This window comes from Sceloporus occidentalis, unplaced genomic scaffold (genome assembly GCF_023333645.1).
Source record: "Sceloporus occidentalis isolate IW3139 unplaced genomic scaffold, rSceOcc1.0.p SCAF_2, whole genome shotgun sequence".
Lineage (NCBI taxonomy): Eukaryota > Metazoa > Chordata > Lepidosauria > Squamata > Phrynosomatidae > Sceloporus > Sceloporus occidentalis.
Window position 1 is genome coordinate 206,016,028 of NW_028316982.1, and position 23,785 is coordinate 206,039,812.

At 40.3% G+C, this 23,785-nt stretch overlaps 1 protein-coding gene across 9 annotated transcripts in view; it reads left to right on the forward strand.

The window, feature by feature from the left end:
- GRIK1 (glutamate ionotropic receptor kainate type subunit 1) overlaps positions 1-23,785 on the forward strand; it is a 221,483-nt gene that overhangs the window by 112,932 nt on the left and 84,766 nt on the right. For all 9 annotated transcript variants that reach the window (XM_089512115.1, XM_089512119.1, XM_089512120.1 and 6 more), the window contains 3 exons: positions 3,057-3,224; positions 7,075-7,332; positions 16,597-16,778. In XM_089512115.1, coding sequence (XP_089368241.1) covers positions 3,057-3,224; positions 7,075-7,332; positions 16,597-16,778 — 608 coding nt within the window. The remainder of the gene's footprint in view (positions 1-3,056; positions 3,225-7,074; positions 7,333-16,596; positions 16,779-23,785) is intronic.

Below are 23,785 nucleotides of genomic sequence, written 5' to 3' on the forward strand. Positions count from 1 at the left end.
AGGTTTTCTACCTCTGATCCAAAATAGATTTTCAGTTGTATGTATTGGAGCATAAATAGATCATTTGTAGCCAATAGCCTTACTAATAGGCTCACAAAAGTTAGTGGTCTGCATTTTGTTGTTGTTTCTAGGCTAAGAGAAAGTATTCTGCACTTTCAGTATGGCTACAAAGGAAGGCAGCACAGACTTGTGGTCTAATACTTTGTGGTCTAATAGTAGGCTAATACCAAAAAATGCTTTCTATCAAGCAAACTGGCTGAGTAGAAATAGGATGAACCATCTGTTTGCACCAGTCCACTAGCATTTATTGCTGATTATAGAAGAAGAAATTGCCCCTCAGTCTTTCTTCACATATCTGCATCTTTCTTTTCTTTCCTTTTTTTAAAACTATGTTTTATAAATATTGTCAGCTTCTACACAGTTATTTCTGTTGTACAAGTAGTTAGGGGTGGAAAGACCCAAACTCCACCCAGACCATTGAAAAACTTCATAGGTAGGCAAAATTTTGATTTAGTCTTCTTGAAGTCCCAAATGTTGTCAAAACTACTTCATTCTGAAATTATGTATTATCTTTATAGATACTGTACTTCTTTAAAATTCTACTTCAGTCAACATATCCTGTTGCATTGATTTATCAAGACATAGGTGACTTTGGAAAAGAGATATCAAAATGGTTGATACAGAACTGAACTTAAGAAGCATTTGGAATAGTTTCTGGGCACAGTGACTTGCAGTTATGACTTTAAAGAAATAACATGTTCTCATTTTTCAAAAGTATGTGAAATAGTTACTTTCAGTTACTTTAAAAATCCCCATCTGAATGGTGCAAGCTGAGACCTCTAGTACAAAACACATTTTCCTCTCATCTACTTCCTTGTTGCTTCAACAGCGACAAAGGGGACCACCCGACTCACCGGGCTGGTCCGGTTGCAGAGTGGGTGGTCCAGGAGGGGAGTCCCTCGATGCGGCGAGGGATGGCGGCGCAAGGGGCCCGCCAGGGCTGGTGCGCCTTTGTTCGCCCGCGTGGGGCCGAAACTACCGCTCCCAGACTCCTCTGGGAGCGGAAGTGGAAGTGGCGCCAATCGGGGGCGGTCTCCGGGCTGGGAACTACACTTCCCAGCTTCCCCTGCTGCCGGAGATACCCCTGATTGGCGGCTGGCACGGGCCCTCGGCCTCTGATTGGTTGGGAGGTGGGTTTAAACCCAAATCCTGGCCGGCCATTGGCTGAGAGGCCTATATAAGGCCTCAATGCCCGGGCATCAGCGCCATTTTTAGCCGGCTCCCCACCCACCTCTCCCTATGTTGCTATTTCTCTGTCACAACTTCCAGTTGGGGCGGTAGCATAGGTCATGGATCTGAATGGGCATGGTTTCCGATGCTGTGAAGCACGGAATCGGGAGTCCTTTGGGGACCCGGGGCACTGAGGGCTAGCGATGTCACCAGTGCGGGGGTGGCATCGATTATGCGCTCCCAGTGACATGGGGCGAAGATGCGCCCAGGCGCATAGCCGGCAGCGTTAAGTGGAAACATAAGTCAGGCCGGTTCCCCCTCTGTCATCCTGAAGGCCTGGGGCGTAGCCCAGGCTATTGGGTCATCGACCAACACGGGTTGGTGGATGTCAGATCCAGACCTCATGCTTTCGGGCCAACCCTCTTATGAGGCCCATATATGCAAAATAAAGTCGTGGCCTTTTTATTGCCAAAACATGTGTCTGTCATTTGTCCATGCTGCAACACTCTTCCTCTGCAAGAGTAAAGGACAGCACAAAGCAGCACTTGAACAACCTGATGTTCTTCTTCTACTCTCTAGAAGGAATTTAAATCTTCATCACTTTCATTCTTGTAGACAGGAATACATAATTTACACAATTTTTTTCCTGGTTGCAAGCAAGACTTCAGGAACTGTTAAGCTTTTGAAAACTTTTTGCAGTTTGAGACTTTTTGAGGAGTAAATGTTTTCTGAGCATTTTATGGACATTTCTGTATAGAAAATGCCATTTTTGCCACCAAATTTTGGTGTGTGTGTGTGTGTGTGTGCATATGTAGAAAAAGTCCCAAATACAAATATTCTCATTGTACAAGATTCTCCTTACTCTTTTAAATCTATGCTTCCAGTATTTGAGAATATTTTTTCCATCTCTACCATCTGAGATCACATTACTGTAGCTATAAAAGTAACTAAATATCATGATTATACTGTACAGTAAAAGAAATGAAGGTACCCCTTGTTTCAATTATTATTGGAGGGGAGGGCATAATTACAATTAATTAGTTAATTAGTTATGATTAGTTATTTCTAACTTCTGGTTTTATTTACTTCCACACTGAAGTGCTAATAGACCTGAAACACACAAGCCAAAAGAATACCTTTAATATGATGTATGCCTCCAATGCGGCTGGAAGCCGTGCTGAGGCCGCACTCCTGTTATTTAGACCACAGCAAAAAGGAGCCAAGATAATCCAGCTCCTGGTAGTGCTGGTTGGGGCCAGTGACAGTGGCCACCTTTTGGCTTGTGGCTGAAGCGGATTTGGGTTGCTCCTTCCCATCCGTCTGCTCCGAGAGAAAGATATTCTGTTCAAACAGATGCAAGTTTCCCACAAATCACATTTTCTACTCCCCTTACTGTAACATTTAGAGCTCCTTCTCATATTAATATAATCCCTATTCGCAATATGTAGTTATTTATGAATAACTAGCCATAGGAGTTCTGATTGTTTATTATATAAATTATGCAATTACATCTCCTACATTTTCAGAAAATGTAGGCTTTCTACACTCAGAATGTTGCTGAAAGTTAATGCTCAGCTACAGCACTCTAAATGTGTTCATCACTGATGTTTATCCAAATGGGGAACACAGATGGTCAAAGGAACATGATACAGACTTACACAAATATCAGTGGACTAGGAATGTAACAGAATAAATAAAGCTATTCCCCTGTTTTTCCTTGACCTCATGTTTTAAGGGTGACATTACTTGTTTTGAGATATATGCTGTGATGGCAAGCTATAAATAACAGGAGTAAATAATTTTCTCCTATCTCTTTTCTTTTGCAGGAGGGATATTTGAAACTGTGGAAAATGAACCTCTTAATGTTGAAGAGTTAGCTTTCAAATTTGCAGTCACCAACATTAACCGGAACAGAACACTGATGCCTAATACCACATTAACCTATGACATCCAGAGAATTAACCTCTTTGATAGTTTTGAAGCATCAAGACGGGGTAAGTATCTCAGAATTATAATGACTCTTTGGAGTTGTGTCTGTTTGTGAATTATCTCTTTGTTCCTGCACTTGTTAGGTTGGGTATACTATGACTAAACTTAGCTAATGGAATGTCAAATAGTTTGTGGGGTTTTCCCCCAGTGCAATCTGTGACCAGATCATATATCTTCAACCACATAATAGGACTTTGACGTATGATTATTCAAAATGATCCAGTTCTTTGTTTTATATAAGATTTGAAATAGCCGTAATAGCTTGCAATATTGAAATATCTAGAAAGCAACACTGAGCTGATCTTCTTTGCTAATATTTAGCTCTGTGATGCTAATAGAATGTGACAGAAAATCAAACATGCTCACTCTTCCCTCTTACAAATGAGCAGTCTTTCTACGGTGTGGGACATTTGGTATTTCAAAGTTTAATCTGCAAGCATCCTTAAATGGACCAATGCATTGATATATATTACAGAGATACTACAGTCAGCCCTCTGTATCCACAGATTGTTTTTATCCATAGATTCAAGCATTCATGGCTTGGAAATATGCAAAAAATATATAAATTCCAAAAAGGAAACCTTGATCTTGCCATTTTATAAAATACTATTTTACTATGCCATTGTATTTAATGGGACTTGAGCATCCATGGATTTTGGTATCCATGGGGGTGCAGTGGGGTCCTGGAACCAAATCCCAGGCGATACCAAGGGCCCACTGTAGCAATATTTTGAGAACTACATAAACTTTCTATTGTTTGTATTTATTTTGTCTATATCCTTGAGTGTAGGTTCTTGAAAAATGTTTTTAATTAAGGCCTTTTGCTACAGAAGAGTAGTGACAGAATGTTTTCTGAACCATAGGCTGTATCTGGATTACAGAAATAATGCAGTTTGACACTACTTTAACTGCCATGGCTCAAATCTATGGAATTGTGCAATTGGTAGTTTGTTCTGTTACCTGAGCTCTCTGACAGAGCAGACTAAATATCTCACATAACTACAAATCCCAGATTTCTGTAGCATTGAAGCATGGCAATTAAAGTGATGTCAAGCTACATTACTTTCTCAGTGCAGATGCAGCCACAGTTCCGTGCTCACAGTTCCAGCAGGAAAGTCTACTTCAGTCAGTCCTACCTGAAATGATGTTGCTTTCTATGTAGAAAGCTTTCAGCCCTATTCTCCTTCAAAGTAAATAAATAAGGGGAGAATGGCCCCAATTCAACTCCCACCTCTTTCCTTCTTAGTCTGCCTCTTATACAACTTAAAAATCTTCTCTGAAGGGCTGGATTTAGTCAAGAAGGTGGAGGAGGGTCTCTGATTTTGGTGGAAACTGTGGAAAGCAGCCTAAATATCCATGGATCCTGTCCACTGTCAGCTTCTACTCCTTTAGAGTATTATACTGCATTTTTACAAGTTCTAAATAATATTTATGTGAATAGTAACAACATGGCAACATTGTAAAATTAATTTCTTATAAAAGCATTTGATGCTCTGAAATTTAGAACCAAAAAGCTATTACTGCCTGAATATTTGCATAGCATATCCTGGATTTTATCTTATTTTTTGGTAGTAATGGCACATGTCGATCAATTTTAAAAAATGCAGATTCATATCCCAAAGGAAATTACCATGCCAAGAAGATAAGTAAGAGATGAGTGAATATCAGTGCCTAGAAAAATCAGTAGTTCCAGTTTTGATGAGGCAAGTATTCTGGTGTGTAGATAAATTAGATGAAGTGTCAGTTATGCATTGTTACTTCAGAAATAACAAAGATGGTTAGATGCCTGGTTGTCTAGCATCATGTGGAATAATTTGGTAAATACCTAAAAATCTGTCTGTCTTGATCCCTTGGGAATGAGGTGTGAATACGTACTTCATATGACACAGTGATATTCCATAGTCTTTCCTAACTTTTCCCTGACATTTCTTCTTTCATTTTGTTCACTCTAAACCTGAAGCATCAACTTCTCTTCCAGGGACTTCACTTTTTGCTTACGCTATTGTGTAAAATAACATGTAAACTGATGTCAATAGCTGAATAATAAACACTTTTTTAAAATTGAAACATACAACAAGAGGTTAAAGAAGCATTTCCTGTGATAACCTTTCCATGGCAGATCAACCTTGTTTGCTTTCAAGCTCTTAAGCAGAGCATTCATTCTTGGCAAGTTGCCTGAAGTGATAAAATGAAACAATCCATAATAACTGAGGATCAATTTGTGTTAACTAAACTGGCATGCTGAGACGATGGCTTGAGCTGGTACGAGTCACAGCTGGCACATTAGGAAGCACATATTCAGGTTGCAACTCTGTTCACATTTGCCAGTTCACAGTTATGCACATCACATAAGGAAGCTTCCAAAATTGTGATAAATGTGCTTACAGTTGTAATTGAGTGTGTAGATGCATAAGCATTTGGACTTTCTACTTCATGTTAAGCTCTTTATAAAGCACTCCAGAGTTTGCTGGTAGAACCATTCAGCACTTCTGCATTGACCCAGTCTCCTCATAGTTTGTGCAACAAAACACTCCTGGGGTGGTCCCCACTTTGTCATTGGCTGGGTAACCATTCTGCACTACTCTGTCATATTCTTAGAATGACATCCAAAGTTCTGCCTGGCCTTTTAGAGATTTTTTACAAGTGGACTCTCTCAGAATAAATAGTTATCTATAAAAAATATCTCTTCTCTAGGAGGCAGTGGGATAACAACTTGTTTCCAGTTGGGGATAAAGGCCATACTCAAGTGCTATGCTAGGACTGTTATGCTTTGGGTTTGGAAAGGTTGGGCACATTCCCCCACGTTTTTGTGGAAACTAATTAATTCCCTTTAAATATATTCTTTAATTCATGAAAGAGACTTGCAAATGCCCAAATAATCTGCACAATGGTGAGGCTATTGGGATTAGCATAAAGGTATTTAAATAAACATTAAAAAGACATTTTTCTAACTTCTCCCATTAGATATTACTGCATACTAGAGTATGAAAGCAACAGCAACTGTAAACTTGAATCAGGCATATTCTTTCTAGGATAATGAAATGACTCACTTCTTTCTTTTAGAATTATGAACTTAGTTTTCTCAATGACCAAAGCCATTTCCCACAGGCATAATGCTATTATGCATTCATATTATTAGATTTTTTTAAACAAAAACCTTTCAATGCATAATTAATGTTGGCATATCTATAAGCTACAAATCCATACTTCTGTCTTTGACTTCATCTGGGAATCCTGTAACATGAGTACAACTTGCAACAAGGAAACTGTCATCATGAATAATAGTATCCTTTATCCTTTATGAACATTTGGCTTAGCATTAACAAACTGTAATACCCTTGGATTGCAATTTGTCAGGTAGCTTGAAAATCTTTACAGTTCCTACTGAGATGAAATGTTATATATTTAGGTTCACTATGACATGAATCGTAATTCATAAGACCTTCATTTGGTGAATGAAGTGAAAGAGTAGCTCTAGGGCTGTGGATTGGCTCCCATTCAGAAATAAGAGATTTGAAGTCAGTCCTGTTTAAAAGTAATTAAATTATACTATTGCTTTATTTGTAATTGTGGTTCATGGATTTTGGGGAAAGATTATATCTATGTGGCTGAAAACACTCATGTTATGATCTTTTGGTGAACAGGTCATTCTCCCCATCTCAAATTTGCATTTGTTATTTTCAGAACCTGGAAATGTGTTTGTTTTTTAAACTTCTTTCCCAGAATCTCCCAGTCACTGGCGATGCTTGCTGGGAGATTCTGGGAGTTGTAGTGCAAAAAAACTTTTCCAAGCTTCAGAGCAGACAATGGACATCACTTCTCTCTCTTCTCTCTCTCTCTCTCTTTCTGATGCAGCATGTGATCAACTTGCTCTTGGAGTAGCTGCACTCTTTGGACCATCCCACAGCTCATCGGTCAGTGCAGTACAATCTATTTGCAATGCACTTGAAGTTCCACATATACAGACCCGATGGAAACATCCCACAGTGGATAACAAAGACTCCTTTTACATCAATCTCTATCCAGACTATGCAGCCATCAGCCGGGCAGTTTTGGATTTGGTGCTACATTACAACTGGAAGATAGTAACTGTCGTATATGAAGACAGTACAGGTAGACCTCATAAAACATTTGAAAATATGTTGATAGTGTTTATGAACAAGTAGGATCTCACACAGAAATTTGCATTGTGGCAAAGTATTCCAGCCAGCAAGCTATGCCCCTTTCTAGGATAGTCTATTCCATTCCATTCAATTTCATTCCTTTCCATTCCACACCCTTCCCTCCTACCCCATGTTTCCCCACATTTTTATCATCATACATACAAACCATGCTCAGACTCAGTTTTTGTGGTCTTCTTTCCCATAGGTTCCCCCCCCCCCGCTGCAATTTATGTATACTTTGAGGCTGTGCACACCAGTGGGTTGGGGATGGAGTCAAGGCAGAGCATCCATATGACGCAAGCCCCACCTCCGCCCCCAGGGCGGCATGACACTGTGTGCTGCTCCACACGGCATGCAGTGTCATGGGGCTCCTCTGGTGCTGCATTTGCATGATGCAGTGCCAAAGGAGCTCCGTAAAGCTGCAGTGCTGTGGCGATAAGGAGCCAGATCAGGACTGCACAGGGTTGTAAAAGGGGTGGCTGCACAGACCCTTTGATATACTTTGCATATGAAGCCTAAAGTTATCTGTGTGTATATGTCTTCAAGTCACTTGTCAACTTATGTCGACCCCATCAATTTCATACAGTTGTCATAGAATGCTTACATTAAAGCCTCTGATGTGTGGGTGGTACTATTTTTGGTACACAAGGAGCAGCCAATGATTTTCCAAGGTGTTCAGTTGGTCTCTTCAAAGTAACATTGGCCCGGTTCAGATTATACTTTGTCCTCTGGATCGTTGCTGTGGCAACCGCACAGTTACGACAATGACCCACTGCCAAAAGGAGCTCCAAAAAGGTGCCATTTGCGCCCTGGGGTGTCACGGTGATGTGTCTTGTGCACCGCGCTGTTTGGACATGTCGCATAAGACACATCATTGGTACATGCGCTGTCTAAACGCACATGCACCAAAATGGTGGTGCCCATATATACTAGGGTTTGGGAGCGTGAAGTTGCTGCACACTCCCGAACCCTAGTATTGGCGCCACCATACCACTTTTGGCCTGTCTGCCATTGCTTCCTTAGTATTCTTGAAAATTGAGAGTTTCATTCAAATATTAGTTTGAAAATGAGCCCTATAGTCTTTGAGTGAAGACTTTCCCATGTATAAAACAGACCCTATTTTTCAGCAAGCTCTAAAATGTCTTCTCTTGTTATGAGCTATCCTGTAGATAGAAATAAGTGGATGTTGTGGTATTAATGATGGCAGGTTTCACAATATATGACTTTGATAACATAGTTGACTCAAAGGGCTTTTGTAAGTAGTTAGTGTGGAATGCTGGGATATCTGATTATTAAATATGCTTCTTGGCATTATATGAAAAAAGAGAGGCCAGTCTGTATATAAAAGAAAGTGGAATAAATATGAAAAATATCATAGGAAGCAGTTTGGGGAGGAGTGGGAGATGTGTGTGTGTGTGTGTGTGCCTACATGTGTGCATTTTTTTGTTTTAATTTGTTATCTTTCATAGTGCTCCTTGATGAAGTTTTCAATTTTGAAATTACATGTGATTTTAAGAAACCTTATTAATATTGGAAAGATTGTATGTAATAACCCCAGATTCAACATCTAACTATAGGTCGATGGTTCCATTTATATGTCTAAGTATAATCATATCACTTTCTTTAAAGGAATGATTCCTGCCGTACGTTTCCTAAAGAATGTTTTTAGAAAATCATTTAATAAAGATGATATGGAATCTTCATCTCCTGTGAAATAACCTTAACCTAAAACAATTTCCTTTCAGAACTGATCTTGTATAACAAATTAGAAAGTTTAAATTCTCCTCTATCCCAATTAGAAGTGTCCTTCCTTCTCTTTGCTAGCCTGGCTGCATATATTATCCTCAAATATCTGACCCACTTATCTTGCATCCACAACAGGTATTTTAATTGGGTTCCCCAGAACTCTAAGGTTCCATGAAAGGTTGCTGGGGGTTCAATGAGAGATTGTGATTGGAAAAAACAAACACCTTTTTTAAAAAATGTAAATATAATATTTTTTTATGTAGGAGGTCCCAGAGACAGGAAAATAGTTTCAGGGGTCCCTCCAGGGTAAAAAAGTTGATCAAGACTGATTTATAGCCTTGAGTCTTGGGATCTTAAAACCAAACTATTATTGTGCAAGGTTGTGTGTCATCTGTCTACTGAAAATTCAAATTATGGAAGGCTTATCTCACATTTAAATTTGCTGTACACCATGACTGATAACTAAAGCATTAGAGACAAGGATGGCTAGATCTGAGGGCCTTTCACACTATATGGTTATAGCATTATGAGTCAATTTTAACTACCATGGCAACATCCTATAGAACTCTTGGATTTCCAGTTGGGCCAGCCAGATTGCTCTCCTGTCTCAGCAAGCTACAAACCCCAATATTCCATAGGATGCAGCTATGGCAGTTAAAGTCCAACACTCAAACCACTACACCATGTTGGCTCTGCATGTGAATGTGGTCCTGATCCCTAAACCAACAATTCATCCAATATCTAGGCCCACAGGCTGTGCATTCCAACAGTAAGACCTTAGCATAGTTCACATGTGAATTAAATGGACATGTGATGATATCCCCATTTTGCCCAGTTCCTCACTCCATGAAGAAATTACAAATGTGTTAGATTCTCTTTAGTACTTGGCTTGCCCTAATATTTTTTCCAGCTCAGTTATAAATACTTGCACCAGCATTGGTATTCTCACTGATGCTTGATTCAGTGATATATAGTTTGTGGACATTCTTTATCTAGTTTCTTTTATTAATAATCCTTTGGCTTCTGTAGGTTTTACTGCTTAGGAGAGAGGCATAGGATTGAACTATAAGGCTGAAATATTTAAAACAGTTGTTATTTTTAATTGCTGTTAAGTCCACTTTGGTTTATAGTGACCCTGTGAATGGGAGATCTCCAAATCACCTTATCATCAACAGCCCTGTTCTAGTCTTGCAGTGGTTTCCATGAGTGAGTCTGTCATCTGGAATGCATTCTTCCTCTTTTCCTACTGCTTTCGACCTTAGCAGGCATTATTGTCTTTTCTAGTGAGTCATATTTTTTCATGATACGTCCAGAATATGATAGTCATCTTGGCTTCTAGGGAGTATTTGGACCCTCATTTGCCCTTGGGCCCATTGATTTGTCATTTTGGCAGACCATGGTAACTGCAGAATTCTCCTCCAGCACCAGCACCACATTTCCAATGATTAAACACACATGAATAGAGTAGGTCAGAGTAGGCAGAGGTGGCTAGGAACTCCTAGATCAGTGGAGTTGTGTATCAATCTACTCTGTGCTTTAATCCAAACTTTAAAGGAACTATTCAAATTTTGGGGAAAGAGTTCAGTACATTGGATACCTCCTTGAAACCTTATGATTCACCACTCCACTGACATGGAAGCCGCCTGTCACCACTCTAAGTACCTTAAAGTAAACATACATAGGGTTGCACTGTCAATATTTGTTCTGTCTCTTCATTCTTCCTTTGCCAGTTCTTTAGTGCATCTGAGAGGCAAAGTGCTATTTTGTTGTTGTTGTTGTTAACTGCCTTTATTTCTATTTATATTTATATCTGTTGGCATTTAAATTATTAAACGATAAAATGGTAGCATTCTGCTATACTTATTATTTTTAGATCTGATCTGGATTGAAACTCTTGCCCCTAAAACATAAAAAGGAAAAAGGAAACAATTGAAATGAATACCCCCCCCCCCCACACACACACACACCTTCATACTGTAAACTTAAGAAGTGAAGGGGGGAGTCAAAAGGTGATCATAAGACCTAAATGATGTAAAGTTATCTTGAAGAAAATGATTTGCTCAAACAGACTGGGCAAAAGGAGTGGCCAGAGGCCACTCCTGCCCCAATCACTGTGGGATCTCAGTGACTACATGAGCCTGGTCCAAATCCAGACTGCTGCTGGGGTCCTGAACCCAGCACCCCAAAAGGAGTGCTTTTCCCCTCTCCTTTCTGCGGCTGGGTTTGGGCTGCCTTATGTGGCCATGGCGCAGCTTCAGTCCCAATCCAGGGGCATGCATCATCTGAACACTATGTCCACGGATCGGGCTGAAGCTAGTGCTTTTGGCCCATCTCTTTCAGGCCTAAGATATAGATAAGATGTTAAGTTCCTAGTGATTTCAAGTTAAAGATAAACATGTACAAAACATTCTGTGGCTGACTAGAGGCTACTGGCATTGCCGTCTGACCCCTCTCTTTTCTCCTCTGAGAAGTTGAGTTCCTCCTTGCCTGGCCTGGTCAAAAGAGGGGGGGGGGCAGTCGGGCAATGCTGGGAGGCCCAAGGCAGCCATGGTCACATTTCTACTGAGAGAAAAAAGAGAGCAAAGGAGCCACAGAGGGAGATGTTTTGGCCCTACAATGCTGATGCCACCTTCCATGACTGCCTCTGAACCGGAGCTTATGTAACCATGAGTAAAGTTGGAAAGATGTGGGTGCCAGAATGTCTGTCCCTAATGATGGTGCAGCTGCGTACCCACGCTGCCATTGGGAACAACATGGGCTTGCCATTTCCAGACCTGTGGATGGCAAGTCCGGAAATACCAAGGGCCAACTGTATTATCTTTTCCAATTATTCATGCCTTCTCATGATGTGGCCAAACTGTGTCAGCCTCAGTTTAGTCCTTCTGTCTTCCAGGGAGAGTTCAGGTTTGATCTGTTCTAGGACACATTTATTTGTCTTCTTGGCCATGCACAGTATTCTCAGCATTGTTCTCCAGCACCACCTCTCAAATGAGTTTATTTGCTTTCTTCACTGTCCAGCTCTTGCATCCATACATGGTGATGGGGAATACAAAAATTAGATATATTTTCATGTAAAAGTAAGGTGTACTCTGGCTCTTGGATCTCACCATCAAGTTTGAACATAAGAGAATGGAGAAGAGACAGGGACACTGAGAAGAAGAGGTATTTTCTTGTCATATTTTATTAATATAGTATTTTTAGACATAAGAAATGGTAGCACATGTTTTCCAGCCATCCACTGGTGGATCAGACATTTTCCTTAATCAATTCCATTCTCCCCATCTAAAATTCACTAACAGCTGTGGTGTGAACTTTTGTTGCAGTAGGACACTTTATGAAAATGGAATCATTTTGAGCCAAGGAGTTCTTATCAGTAAACGGAAATTACACCTGAAATTATTCTGCCTGAAGCTCCATTTTTCTCTGTTAATATAACTTGTGTCACAGTGGCTGCAGAAGCACCTTTGGCAACTTGGTTTCTTTGCTACTTAATACAGCCAAGCTGTGGATTTGCAGCCAAGTTGCATATATTCCCTCTGCTTGCTCATCAGCTGTATAAAAAGTCCTTTCAGGAAGCCTGTGAACTTGAATGTGGTAGTTAGAAACCCCTGCAGATGATGCTTTGTGTAGTGCTACTACAATTTCCACTTGAATACGCATAATGGTTCATATTCTGCATTGGTTTGTGGATGCTTAAAAACTGAAAGGAGAGAATCAGTCTACCAAGGAAAAAAGTCAATTTCCTCAGTGCAATGTGAGGCCTTGAGCAAGAGCCAATAGCTTCACATCAGAGGAAATAGGGTGCTAGTACTTTATGCTGCTTTATACTTCAGTTTGCGTTCTGTGAGTGCAGTTCATATACCAAGAGATGCTAAGTAGGTTCAGCTAGGAAATAATATCAAATGTGCCCTCTCAAACTGGCTTTCTAAGAGTACATTTTCATAATTACCATTTGTTAGAGGAGATTCAAAAAGTAACTCTTGCTTTAATTGAAAAACGTTTCTTTAAAAGCTTTTTCTTCTGGCTTTGAAAACAAATGTGTGTCTCTCTGTGTATGTGAAGGGAGAGAGAGGGAATGAGTGAATGACTTTCATCTATAACTGGAGAGAGAATTAAATATGAAATTTAAGGAACTCTTCCGTATCTGTTTAAAGCATAGGTTGCATCTAGCTATTGAACCAAGCAGATAATAAGCAGTCTTGTGTATTTCCATCTGAGAGCCAGCATGGTGTAATGATTTGAACATTGGACTACAACTCTAGCGATCAGGGTTCAATCGCTGTGCAACCATGGAAACCCATTGGGTGACCTTGGCAATACACAATCTCTCAGCCTCAGAGGACAGCAAAGGCACACCTCCTTTGACCAAATCTTGCTAAGAAAATCCTGTGATAGGTTCCTCTTAGGGTTGCCATAAGTCAGAAATGATGTGAAGGCACACAATAACAACCTTTTAAAGAATTATCTGTTTCACATGGGTTAAAGCCCCTTAGTTCTGGTGCTCATTTTCTTTTATTCTACTCTTTCTTCCCTCTTTTTTCTTTTCCCCTGGTCTTTTTCTCCTTCAACCCTAGTGTGCAAACTTTCTCCACACACACCCTGCTTCCTTTGTTCCCTAACCAGTGACAACCTCTCTCTTTCTATTTTTTTAATTGTTTGAAGAAATGGGGGGTTCTAAGTGGGAAAGCACCTACCAACTGCATCCTCTGTAGAAAAATTAATCTCTGCTTTTCACAATGATTTTCTATATGCTGGTGAGGTGAGATCTGACAGCTAGTGGCTGAGAGTGATACTGTAGGCTACAGATCAACTTTGTTTACCAAAATTAATTCATTTGAAAAACAAAGTAACCTCATGAGGGATACCCCCATGAGTCCTCAATATCCATATCATGTTACAGTTGTCCAGGTTTCACAGTCTTCTAGCTATGGCAGAGATGGAGCCATGCATACATCCCATTTTGTTTTATTATTATAGCTATTTGAAGTCTTATCTCCCAGTTTATTGGAAAGGCAGCTACAAAAACACTTGTGAGAGAGGAATGCTCAGTATATACAGTGGGATGTCATTTTCTAGGTCTAATTCATCGCCGAGAACTCATCACAGCTCCTTCTAGATACAGCATTAAAAGGGATTTGTAGTGTGGAGAGTTTCTTGGAATTGCTTGCAAGAGAATTCTATTCCATCCCCAGAACTATACCACTAGGATTGCTTAGCAGAGAATGCTAAATCCTTCACCAAACTACAACCTCCAGGATTCCATAGGATGGAGCCATGACAATTAAAATGAGATCACAGTGCTGTAACTGTGTGCTACAAATATACTCTTTACTCACTTTCCTAGTCTTCTGCTTTCTTCACAGCAACCCTCTGTGACTCTGTTTCATCTTCCTGGTCCACCCTTTCTCTTCCATACTATGCTCAGTGATCCCACGCCTTTCTTCCACCTTTAAACCTTGCCTGCATGCCATGCATTGCACCCACCATGGTTCTGTGCCCTCCACATTGCTGGCACTTCTGAAACTTGGGTTTTATCAGGTCCCTTGTCTGCCTGACTCTCTCACTTTGCTGCTAGTGAACATAAGGGTCTAAATCTGATTGTTAATCCTGACTAGATAAGACCCATTGCATCAGTGGGATTTACCCATTGACTCGCCATCCAACAATTGGCTGAATGGCTCTTCTCTAGTTGGGAAGTTAGACAGACTGCAAAGTTTCTGCACAGCACCATGCATCACAACAATCCTCTTTCATTGGATTTTCCATGAAACATTGTAAATAGGCTTCTCAGGGCTATTCACCCTATGATTTAACCAGGTTTGCAAACTGGGTTAAAAGTGCCTCATTCTCATTCAAACCTATTTCACCCTGAGTGTACTTGGAGTAAATCGGGGTGAACCGTGACAAGCCCTCTTGAACAGCTTCATCTTGAAACATTTCTTTTATTGTGTCTTTTGAAAAGATGCAGATTGCCCCAAATGTGAACGCACTGCTGATCACATTCGGGGCAACATACCCACTCCAAATGTCTTGCCAAACAGCCTCTTTCCCCCTCTTGATGCTCGTGGTGATCCCATGGAGCTAATTCTGATTTTAAATTTCCCGCATTGTCAAAGTGGCCCCTTTAAATCACTATGCAGCTGTTTTCCACTTCTGCCAGTGAATTGTTCTCCTTTTCCCTGTGGGGCAGAGGTCAGGGAAATCAGGGGTGGGGCTCCTTGGGGGGGGTATGTTGCAGTGTTTTTAAAAAAACAAAAACTTTGACAGCTCCTGTGCTCCTGCATACTGTTACAGTTCCATGGGTACATGGGTATGGAGAGTCATGGCCGCAGTGGGGGGAAACTGCCGTGGCATGCATTGATCAGTGGGTGCAGTTTTCCCCCATGGCATACATGGATCCATGCATGCCAGAGCAGATTTTCCTCATGGCTCCCACAGATTTTCCCCCAGGGCAGTTTTTCCCCATAACATTTATGGATCCATGGGTGCCATGGGGGAAATCTGCCCTGGCATGCAAGAATCCATGCATGCCATGGGGGGAAACTGTACTCATGAATCAATGCATACCAGGGCAGTTTTCTCCCCACTGCGTCCTTGACTCCCTGCACCCGTGAACCCACAGAACTGTGACAGTGTGCAGGACCATAGGAACGGTCAAAGTTTAAAAAAAAAAAAAAACATGCTGCACCATGCCCCTCCCAAGGACCCCCCCCCCCCACTTCCCCAACCTCTGCCCCACAGGGGGAAAGGGAAACAGAAGTGGAAAACAGTTGCACATTGATTTAAAGGGACCACTTTGACAATGTAGCAAATTTGAAATCAGAAAGATCTAAATGGGAACACCACGAGTGCCAAGAGGGGGGAAGGCAGTTTGGCAAGGCATTTGGGGTGGGCATGTTCCACCTCTCTGCTCACCCTCTGTCCATTGCCCCTCTCTCCCAGGTACTGCCTCTGATCACCAGTCAAATGTGAACTTTATCACAAACATGGACAGAATCGATCGTGGCAACAGAGTATGAACATTGCTTCTGTTTCAAATAGCTTCATCGATTCAAAACAATCCAGTTAAAAAAACAGTTTATCCCTAAGTGTGAATGGGCCCTAAGTTAACTTCCTTTAAGGTTGATTGCTTTCTGACCTTAGACTTTCTTTTAGGGGAATATACTGCAATATGACCTTTTAAATAGTGAAGGTTGTGATCAGATAGTGGGGAAAAGAATTCCACCCAAGAAAATCTTGAAACATATATGGGGGGTATGTTTCCTAAAAAATTTGGTCATAAAGGGAAAATAACTCCTTAAGTTTCACTACTGAAGGATCTGATAAATAATATGCTAGCACATTAAGTTTTTATATGGGGTAAATTTAAAATATATGGTAGAATGGTGAAATTAAATGTTGAGTCTAAATGACAGTAAAGATTCATTGCACAGAACAGTCATTTGAATGATTGGTTGTCATTTTCTAGGTCTAATTCGTCTCCAAGAACTCATCAAAGCTCCTTCTAGATACAACATTAAAATCAAAATCCGCCAGTTACCCTCTGGGAATAAAGATGCTCGACCTTTACTCAAGGAGATGAAGAAGGGCAAAGAGTTCTATGTGATATTTGATTGCTCACACGATACAGCAGCAGAAATTCTTAAACAGGTAAGGAAGAGGTAAAAACCCATTTGTTTCTATTCAGGTTTTCATGCCATCTGGTTTTCAGCTTTTGGAAAGCACTAAAACTACGTTGGGGTGGATTAGATTTTGACTTATGATCACAGTGTTGAGCAGATATTCTGTACACTGAGACCTTCTCTGAGCCTCTGTTGGACAAGAAAAATCAATCTGAGCATCTCTGAAGACACTGTGTAAAAGGTTATGGCTAATATGCAGAACCTGTTGAAAAGCCCTTCCCTATGGTATCTTGAGAGCCAGCGTAGTGTAGTGGTTTAAGCGCTGGACTATGACTCAGGAGACCAGGCTTCAAATAACCTCTTGGCCATGGAAACCCATTGGGTGACCTTGGATAAGTCACACCCTCTCAGCCTCAGAGGAAGGCAAAGGCGACCCCCTCCCCGAAAAAAATGTTGCCAAGAAAACCCATGATAGGTTTGCCTTAGGGTCACAGAAGTTGTAAATGACGTGAAGGTACACAGCAACAACAAATAGTAATTCTCCCCCAGTGGGAATAACAGTGATACATCCCTCAGTATATGCACTATCCTTCTATCCTGTGCAGTATCTGAATACCTGTACAAGCATACCTCAGTTAACAAAGTTTCTGACAGTGAAGCTCCTTTTTACAGAACGCTTTTCTGTCCACTCAGCCCCCTCTTTCATTCTCAGTCTCTGTCTAGCTGGACATTTTTAGCAGCATCAGCATTGGGAGTGTGTTGAAGGAGGTCTGGAGAATCACAGATTTAGGAGTCGGGCTGCAGCAGCTGGTCTGCAAAAAATCCTGCAATGAAGTTTGAGCTGGAAAAAAGTGGGATTGTGCTCTAGCCAATTGTACTGTTGCTGTGTGTATCTGCCTACAACATACAAAGCAAAGCAACAGTTTTATTGAGCATGCATGAACAGCAAAAGAGAAAGAGATAATGGGACAGGAAATAACTCTGCTCCATCAGCTTCCCCCAACATGCTATAAAAGCTAAAATGGAAATCATAATAAATGTGGAGGTTGGTGAAAGAAGGCATTATGGAAGAAGCATTCAAGTAGGCTCTAGAAAGTTCAGTATATTTTGTTCATTTTGTTCATTTATACAAAGCTTAACCTGACTTGGTTGTTTCCTTTCACATACTGTACAGTCTTCAAAGATTAATCACAAATCAGAATGTGTTCCATGCAAAAACATGAATATGCTTTTTCATGCAGAAAATATATTTTGCATATAAAACATCATTTCTGCACAGAAACATGTTGTTTTTTGTTGTGACATATTAAACTGCATTTTCTCTTCAGAACACAACATTTCTGTACAGAAAACATTTTTTTATGACAGAAATATTGTTTTCAGTGCAAAAAATGTTTTCTGTGCAAAGAATGTGCATTTTTCAAATAGAATAAGTCTCAAACTCGGAGATTCTCATTGGAGCCCCGGTGGCGCAGTGGTTAAATGCCAGTACTGCAGCCACTCACTCACTAACCACAAGGTTGTGAGTTTAATCTCAGCCAGGGGCTCAGGCTTGACTCAGGCTTGCGAGGTCACTAAAATGAGTACCCAGCTTGTTAGGGACAATTAGCTTACAGTTGTAAACTGCCTAAAACTGCTTAGTGTGGTATGAAGCGGTATATAAATGAAGCTGCTATTGCTATTGGTCTAGGATTCTACTTGTTTCCCAACATGGAAGAACCTTTTTTTTGGTCCCATTTCCCCAATATTTTTGAATATTCTTTCCATTCCTGTTGATCTCTGCTACTTAGTACAGAGATAGCAGTACTGTTTGCTTATTAGGTAGATTCTTAGTGAAGAAGAAACGTAAGACCTTTGCTGGGTGTTCATGGTCGCACAGTTAACATTGCATGGAGCAGGAGAGTGGGGCCATTCCCCACTGGCCCTAACTCTGATAACCTTGGCCCCAGTGCTCTTCTTGCAGTGAAAGGGGGGTTTGTATATGTGTGGGCTGCTGTTAAGATATAGTACACCGTGTAAGCAGGTGCTAAATCACAAGTTGAGCCTATGTGGAAAGAACAGGCTTTCTTGTCAGACATTCCTTCAGACAGTGGAGGCTGAGGCCAGCAAACATAAGGGGGATCAAGGCCTCAGTGTGCTGCTCCCCGTGATTTAATACCCTGGTTGAATTTGGTCTCTCACAAAATCAATTATGAAATAACAATTATGTGAACTTTCCTGGATATAAGTTCTAGAATTGTATCCTCCCCCCTGGCCCCGATGATGGGAGGTAGGGCTGAATGATGAAAAGCAGATTTAGTATATACTCAAGGCCAGATACTTGAAATAAGAATTACAACATCAAGTGTATTATGAAAGAGAGATTTCTACCACTGAGGTTGATTGCGGCACCAGCAAATAATTTATGGTTCAGAGTTCATGGGAGGCACTACTGCAGTTCTTCATTAGGAAACAGTGACAGAATTGGTTACATTCTGAGAGAAACCTTCTTGTAGGTTATTTGCTAGGAAATGAGTGACCAAGTGGGACTTAGCAAAAATATAGGAAGATTTTATTAAGTCCACATTTTTAAATAAACTTACCCAATTTGCATTTCTCAGACTAATATTCTGATCAGAATGCTATTATCCTTATCTTTTCAAATGTTTTCAAAAGATTTTTTAAAAAGTTTAACCGCCCCACCCCTGAGAATGATCAAAATGGCGGCTTTATTTTAAATCAATACTAATGGTAATGTGAACTTCATCAGCCTTAAATTGCCATGGAGAGATTTGATTGGGGTCAAATAGTGGGAACTTTGTGGGAACTTTGAATTGGCATTGCATCATCGAATCTCCCGGGATCTACTCATCACAGAAATTCTAGCGTGAATGAGCCCTGAGAAAGAAATAAAGGGTCATCTGAGGAAGTAGGGTCAAGTCTATAAAACCTCATGTTACTAGCTTCTTTCTTGATAGGAGATTATCACATTGGGGTAAAACATGGAACAATAGCAGCATTAAAACATTGTTGAGTGAATATTATCATATGACATCAGGATCATCTCATGGTCAGCATGCCTGGAAGTCATCATTATTGTGCAGCTTCACATTAATGATAAACTCCCATGAATAAGAACCCAATATCGCTTCACGTTGGGGAATGTGAAAAGGCAGAAGCAAATAACGCTATGCTCTCACTATGGCATAGTTCATGTAGTAGAGAGCATGACTAGGACTTCCTGCTCAAAAGCACATGCATGTAATGATCCAATAACTATTCACTCGTGGAGTACAGAAGCTGCATTAAATGAACATGTCCCTCGCATACATCTACAACCTGGTGTAATACCATAATGCATGGAATGGAAGAGCACAATTTCATGATGCCCCCATTTGTTTTGTCAGTACAATAGTTGTGAAAATGACTACGCTGTGATAATCTCTTCAGTTAGTCTGGAAGGTGCTACAAGATACTTTTGCATACTGATTTTCCAGATTAATACAGCTTGAATTCTCTTAGGAGGCTGAGTAGCTTCTACTAGCAATGCTAACTGTTGCCAAGACAGTAATAGATAGATGTAGTAGTAGACAGATATATTTCTTTGCTAATTTTCCTCACTGTTCAAGACTTCATTTTTGCAGAAACTTCACACGTTTTTTGTGGAGAAAATAGGATTTTCTGCACAGAAATAGGTTGTGTGGTCTGCGCAGAATAAAATAAGTGGAAGATCATTAGGTTTCTGCAAAGAAAATAATATGTATTGAATATTTTCATGCAATGGATGGTTGAATCAGTGGATAAATAATCCATTGATATGGAGGGCTGATTGTATTGCATATGCTGGTTAAATTTTACAAGTCCAAGAAAATTAGTTTACTTCATGAGTAATAAGATATTGCTATAAAAATTATTCCTTTTGTAACAGATTCAAAACAAATGAAATCAACTGAAGAACAATCTTAAATGTCCTGTCACCACTTGTTCTTTGTCAAATTATCCTTTTCTTTTTATCTGGGAAAGTTTCATTCTGTTAAAAGATTAAGGTGCCACAATCAACTTGACTGGAAGACATTTCTTGTGATATACTGTGTCCACAGAACAACTGTTTGATCACATCCAAACAGCAGGGGGGAATCAAAAGTAATTCTAACCATAGCTACTTGCAGTTTACTCTTGGGGAAAATGAGGGAGGGAGAAAGAGCCATTTTCAATATGATTATAGTCCGGAAAACTGAAGCTTCCATATGTCATGACAGAATATTATGGGGTTTTTTTTATCCCCAGAGGGAGAGAGAGAGAGATGATATTTTGCTTGAATTCTATCTGTAATAGAGGTATGATTACATGTTATTAAGTAAAGCCCTGGACAAATAGAATCCATCTTTCATATTTCTTTGATGGAGTTTGTAACCTCTATGATCTGGAGAAAATTGGCTGGTGGTATCTATACCAACAGATATCACCAAGCTGTTCAGTCAACAGATCTTACATATCCTGATCTTTCTGTGCTATTCTTAAATTCTTTGAACCAAATAGTTCTTTGGAAGGAATTTATTAGTAATGAAAACTACATCATCTCAGCATTCTAATCTTCTGTCTTTGCACCAAGTGGGAGTCATACACGTTTCTAGTTTATTTCTCAGTCTCAGCCCATTATTCTGTATTCTGCAAACAGTCTAGAGGAAAGTCATAAAGGGATAACTAAAAGAAGCCTGCTAGAAGTGATGAAAGTGTGGGGAGGAGATTAGTGAACTATTTTGATCTGAGTGATAAAGTATTTGTGAGTGCTGCAGATGTGATTAGCTCAATGATTTGTAAAAATTTACTGGCTGGAGATTTGAGGAGTTGTAGCCCAAGCTCTTGTGTCAACATGGCTGCATGCATAGCAGTGAACAAGTATCTGAATAACAGGATCTACTTCCCACAATTCCTGCCCATGTTATACTCCCACCATAGTCAGGTGCAGCTGACTTAAACTTTAAAAAGTGGCTATTTTTGTGAAATGGAAAGAAGTATATGAGGTGCAAAATCATAGGACACATTCTTTGCTTCTGCTGGATCTCTGCCTTTAGCATCACTCACTTGCTCAATTTAAGGCACTTTTGTGAAGTTAAGGAAGAAGAATGGGAAAGACAAATAACTGCCAATCATAGAGAATTATAGCAGAAATAACTGTGCATACCTATCAGCAATATAAGCAGAACTGCTGCTTGTTTGGACTTCAATAAGCAAGGAGTCTTTCCATCAACAAGGTAGACCCGAGTTTTTGTTTGTTTGTTTGTTTGTCTGTTTGTTTAAAATTTATTTATTTATTCTACCAGCCAGTAAAGACCTCCCTTAAATTGTGAAATCTCTCTATATAAAAATAACTGCTTGTTGACCTTATGAGAACATAAGCTAAAGCAAGAAAATATGTAGTTGATAGAAGGCTGAAGTGTTCAAAAATAGAAAAATGTAGAGTAATTAGACAGCTTAGGAAAAGTGTATGGAGGAAAGCAATGCCAAGCTGGGTCATGATACGTTTGGGGGCTTGGAAAGAATGATAAGGAACCAAGATAGTGGGGATGGAGGTGTGGGATAAGATATTGTTTCTTATTGCATCTAAATGAAAGTTATTTGATTTCTTCTGAAAACAACCTTAGGTAGAAAAGATGCTTGGATCATTGTAAAGGAGCACTGGTTGCACAGTGATTAAATGCTGGTACTTCAGCCACAATATTGTAAGTTCCATCCTAGAGGAGGGTCCCAAGGTCCACAAACTGCTGGTACAGACCGGCAAAGAGAGCCTGCTTCAGGGTGGCATGGAGGCATGGCATCCGCACACCACACATCCCAACTCTGCCTCCATGGGTGCTGCATGATGGGGTGAGCTCCTGGCACTAGTCTCAGCTTCTGCCAACCTAGCAGTTCAAAGCATTCAAATGCAAGTAGATAGATAGGTACAATCTCTCAGTGGGAAGGTAACAGTTTTTGGTGGAGTCATGCTGGCCACATGACCTCAGACAATGCAGGCTCTTTACCTTAGAAACAGAGATGAGCACCATCCCCTACAGTCTGTTACGACTAGACATTCATGTCAAGGGATTACATTTACCTTTTAAAATATAATTATCGTATATTATGGCTATGATCTTAATTGGCAGATATAATTATGCTGGTACAGTATGTGGGCACACTGGCAGACATAGCCATGGGCACATCAACAGCATGATGTGGGGAATGACACTGGAAATCCTCTCTGTTAAGAAAGAAAGCTGCCCAGCCCACTACTGAGTAGCATGGGAACAGATAGAGAAGCTTTCTCTCCAGACAGACATGACTTTTGCTCCAGTATCCCTGCTTGCACTACACACCATTTGAAAATGTGCCTTACACTGGTTTAATGGACTGTTACACTGGTGTAAGTCACCAATAGGATTCTGGCTTCTTAGTATCACAGTATCAGTTGACCAGTCAAAGGCCTGTCATAGAGAGTTTGCTTTAACTTAAATAGTATGCACTATATTAAGAGTTTCAAAGCTATGCCTGTTTCTTCCTTTAGTCTTTTTGTAATTCCTTGAAGCAATAAATTCCCCATTGGCATTCATTGTTTAAAATAAAATTTCCTTGGCTTACTCTGTCATATTTATTGCCATACATTTACACTAAAAGCTTGTGCGCTGCAGGAGGCCACCCCAGGATGGCAAAATGAGCTCCAAATATACATGCAGCACTTTAAAATGACAGCAGCTGCTATCTGCTGTTCTGGTGCTTGGAAGTGACTCTGTTCCACAAATGGAACATTATTACTCTGATGGCTTTCCTGTAGAGACAAGGTGATTGTCGGCCAGTTCCAAGTTTAGACTTAATCAAACATAATGGAGAATTGCCATCATGTAGTTGTGTTTTACACTGGAGATCTTGTTTTTCTCATTCTAATACAGAATATTATGAAATGGTTTCTGGGTATCCAGTAGAATATCGGTCAGCCAGTGTGTCTATATGGATTTCTCTCTCTCTCTCCTTCTTTGCACTTCTCTGCACTTCTTTGAGTGCATAAGAATGCATGACTGT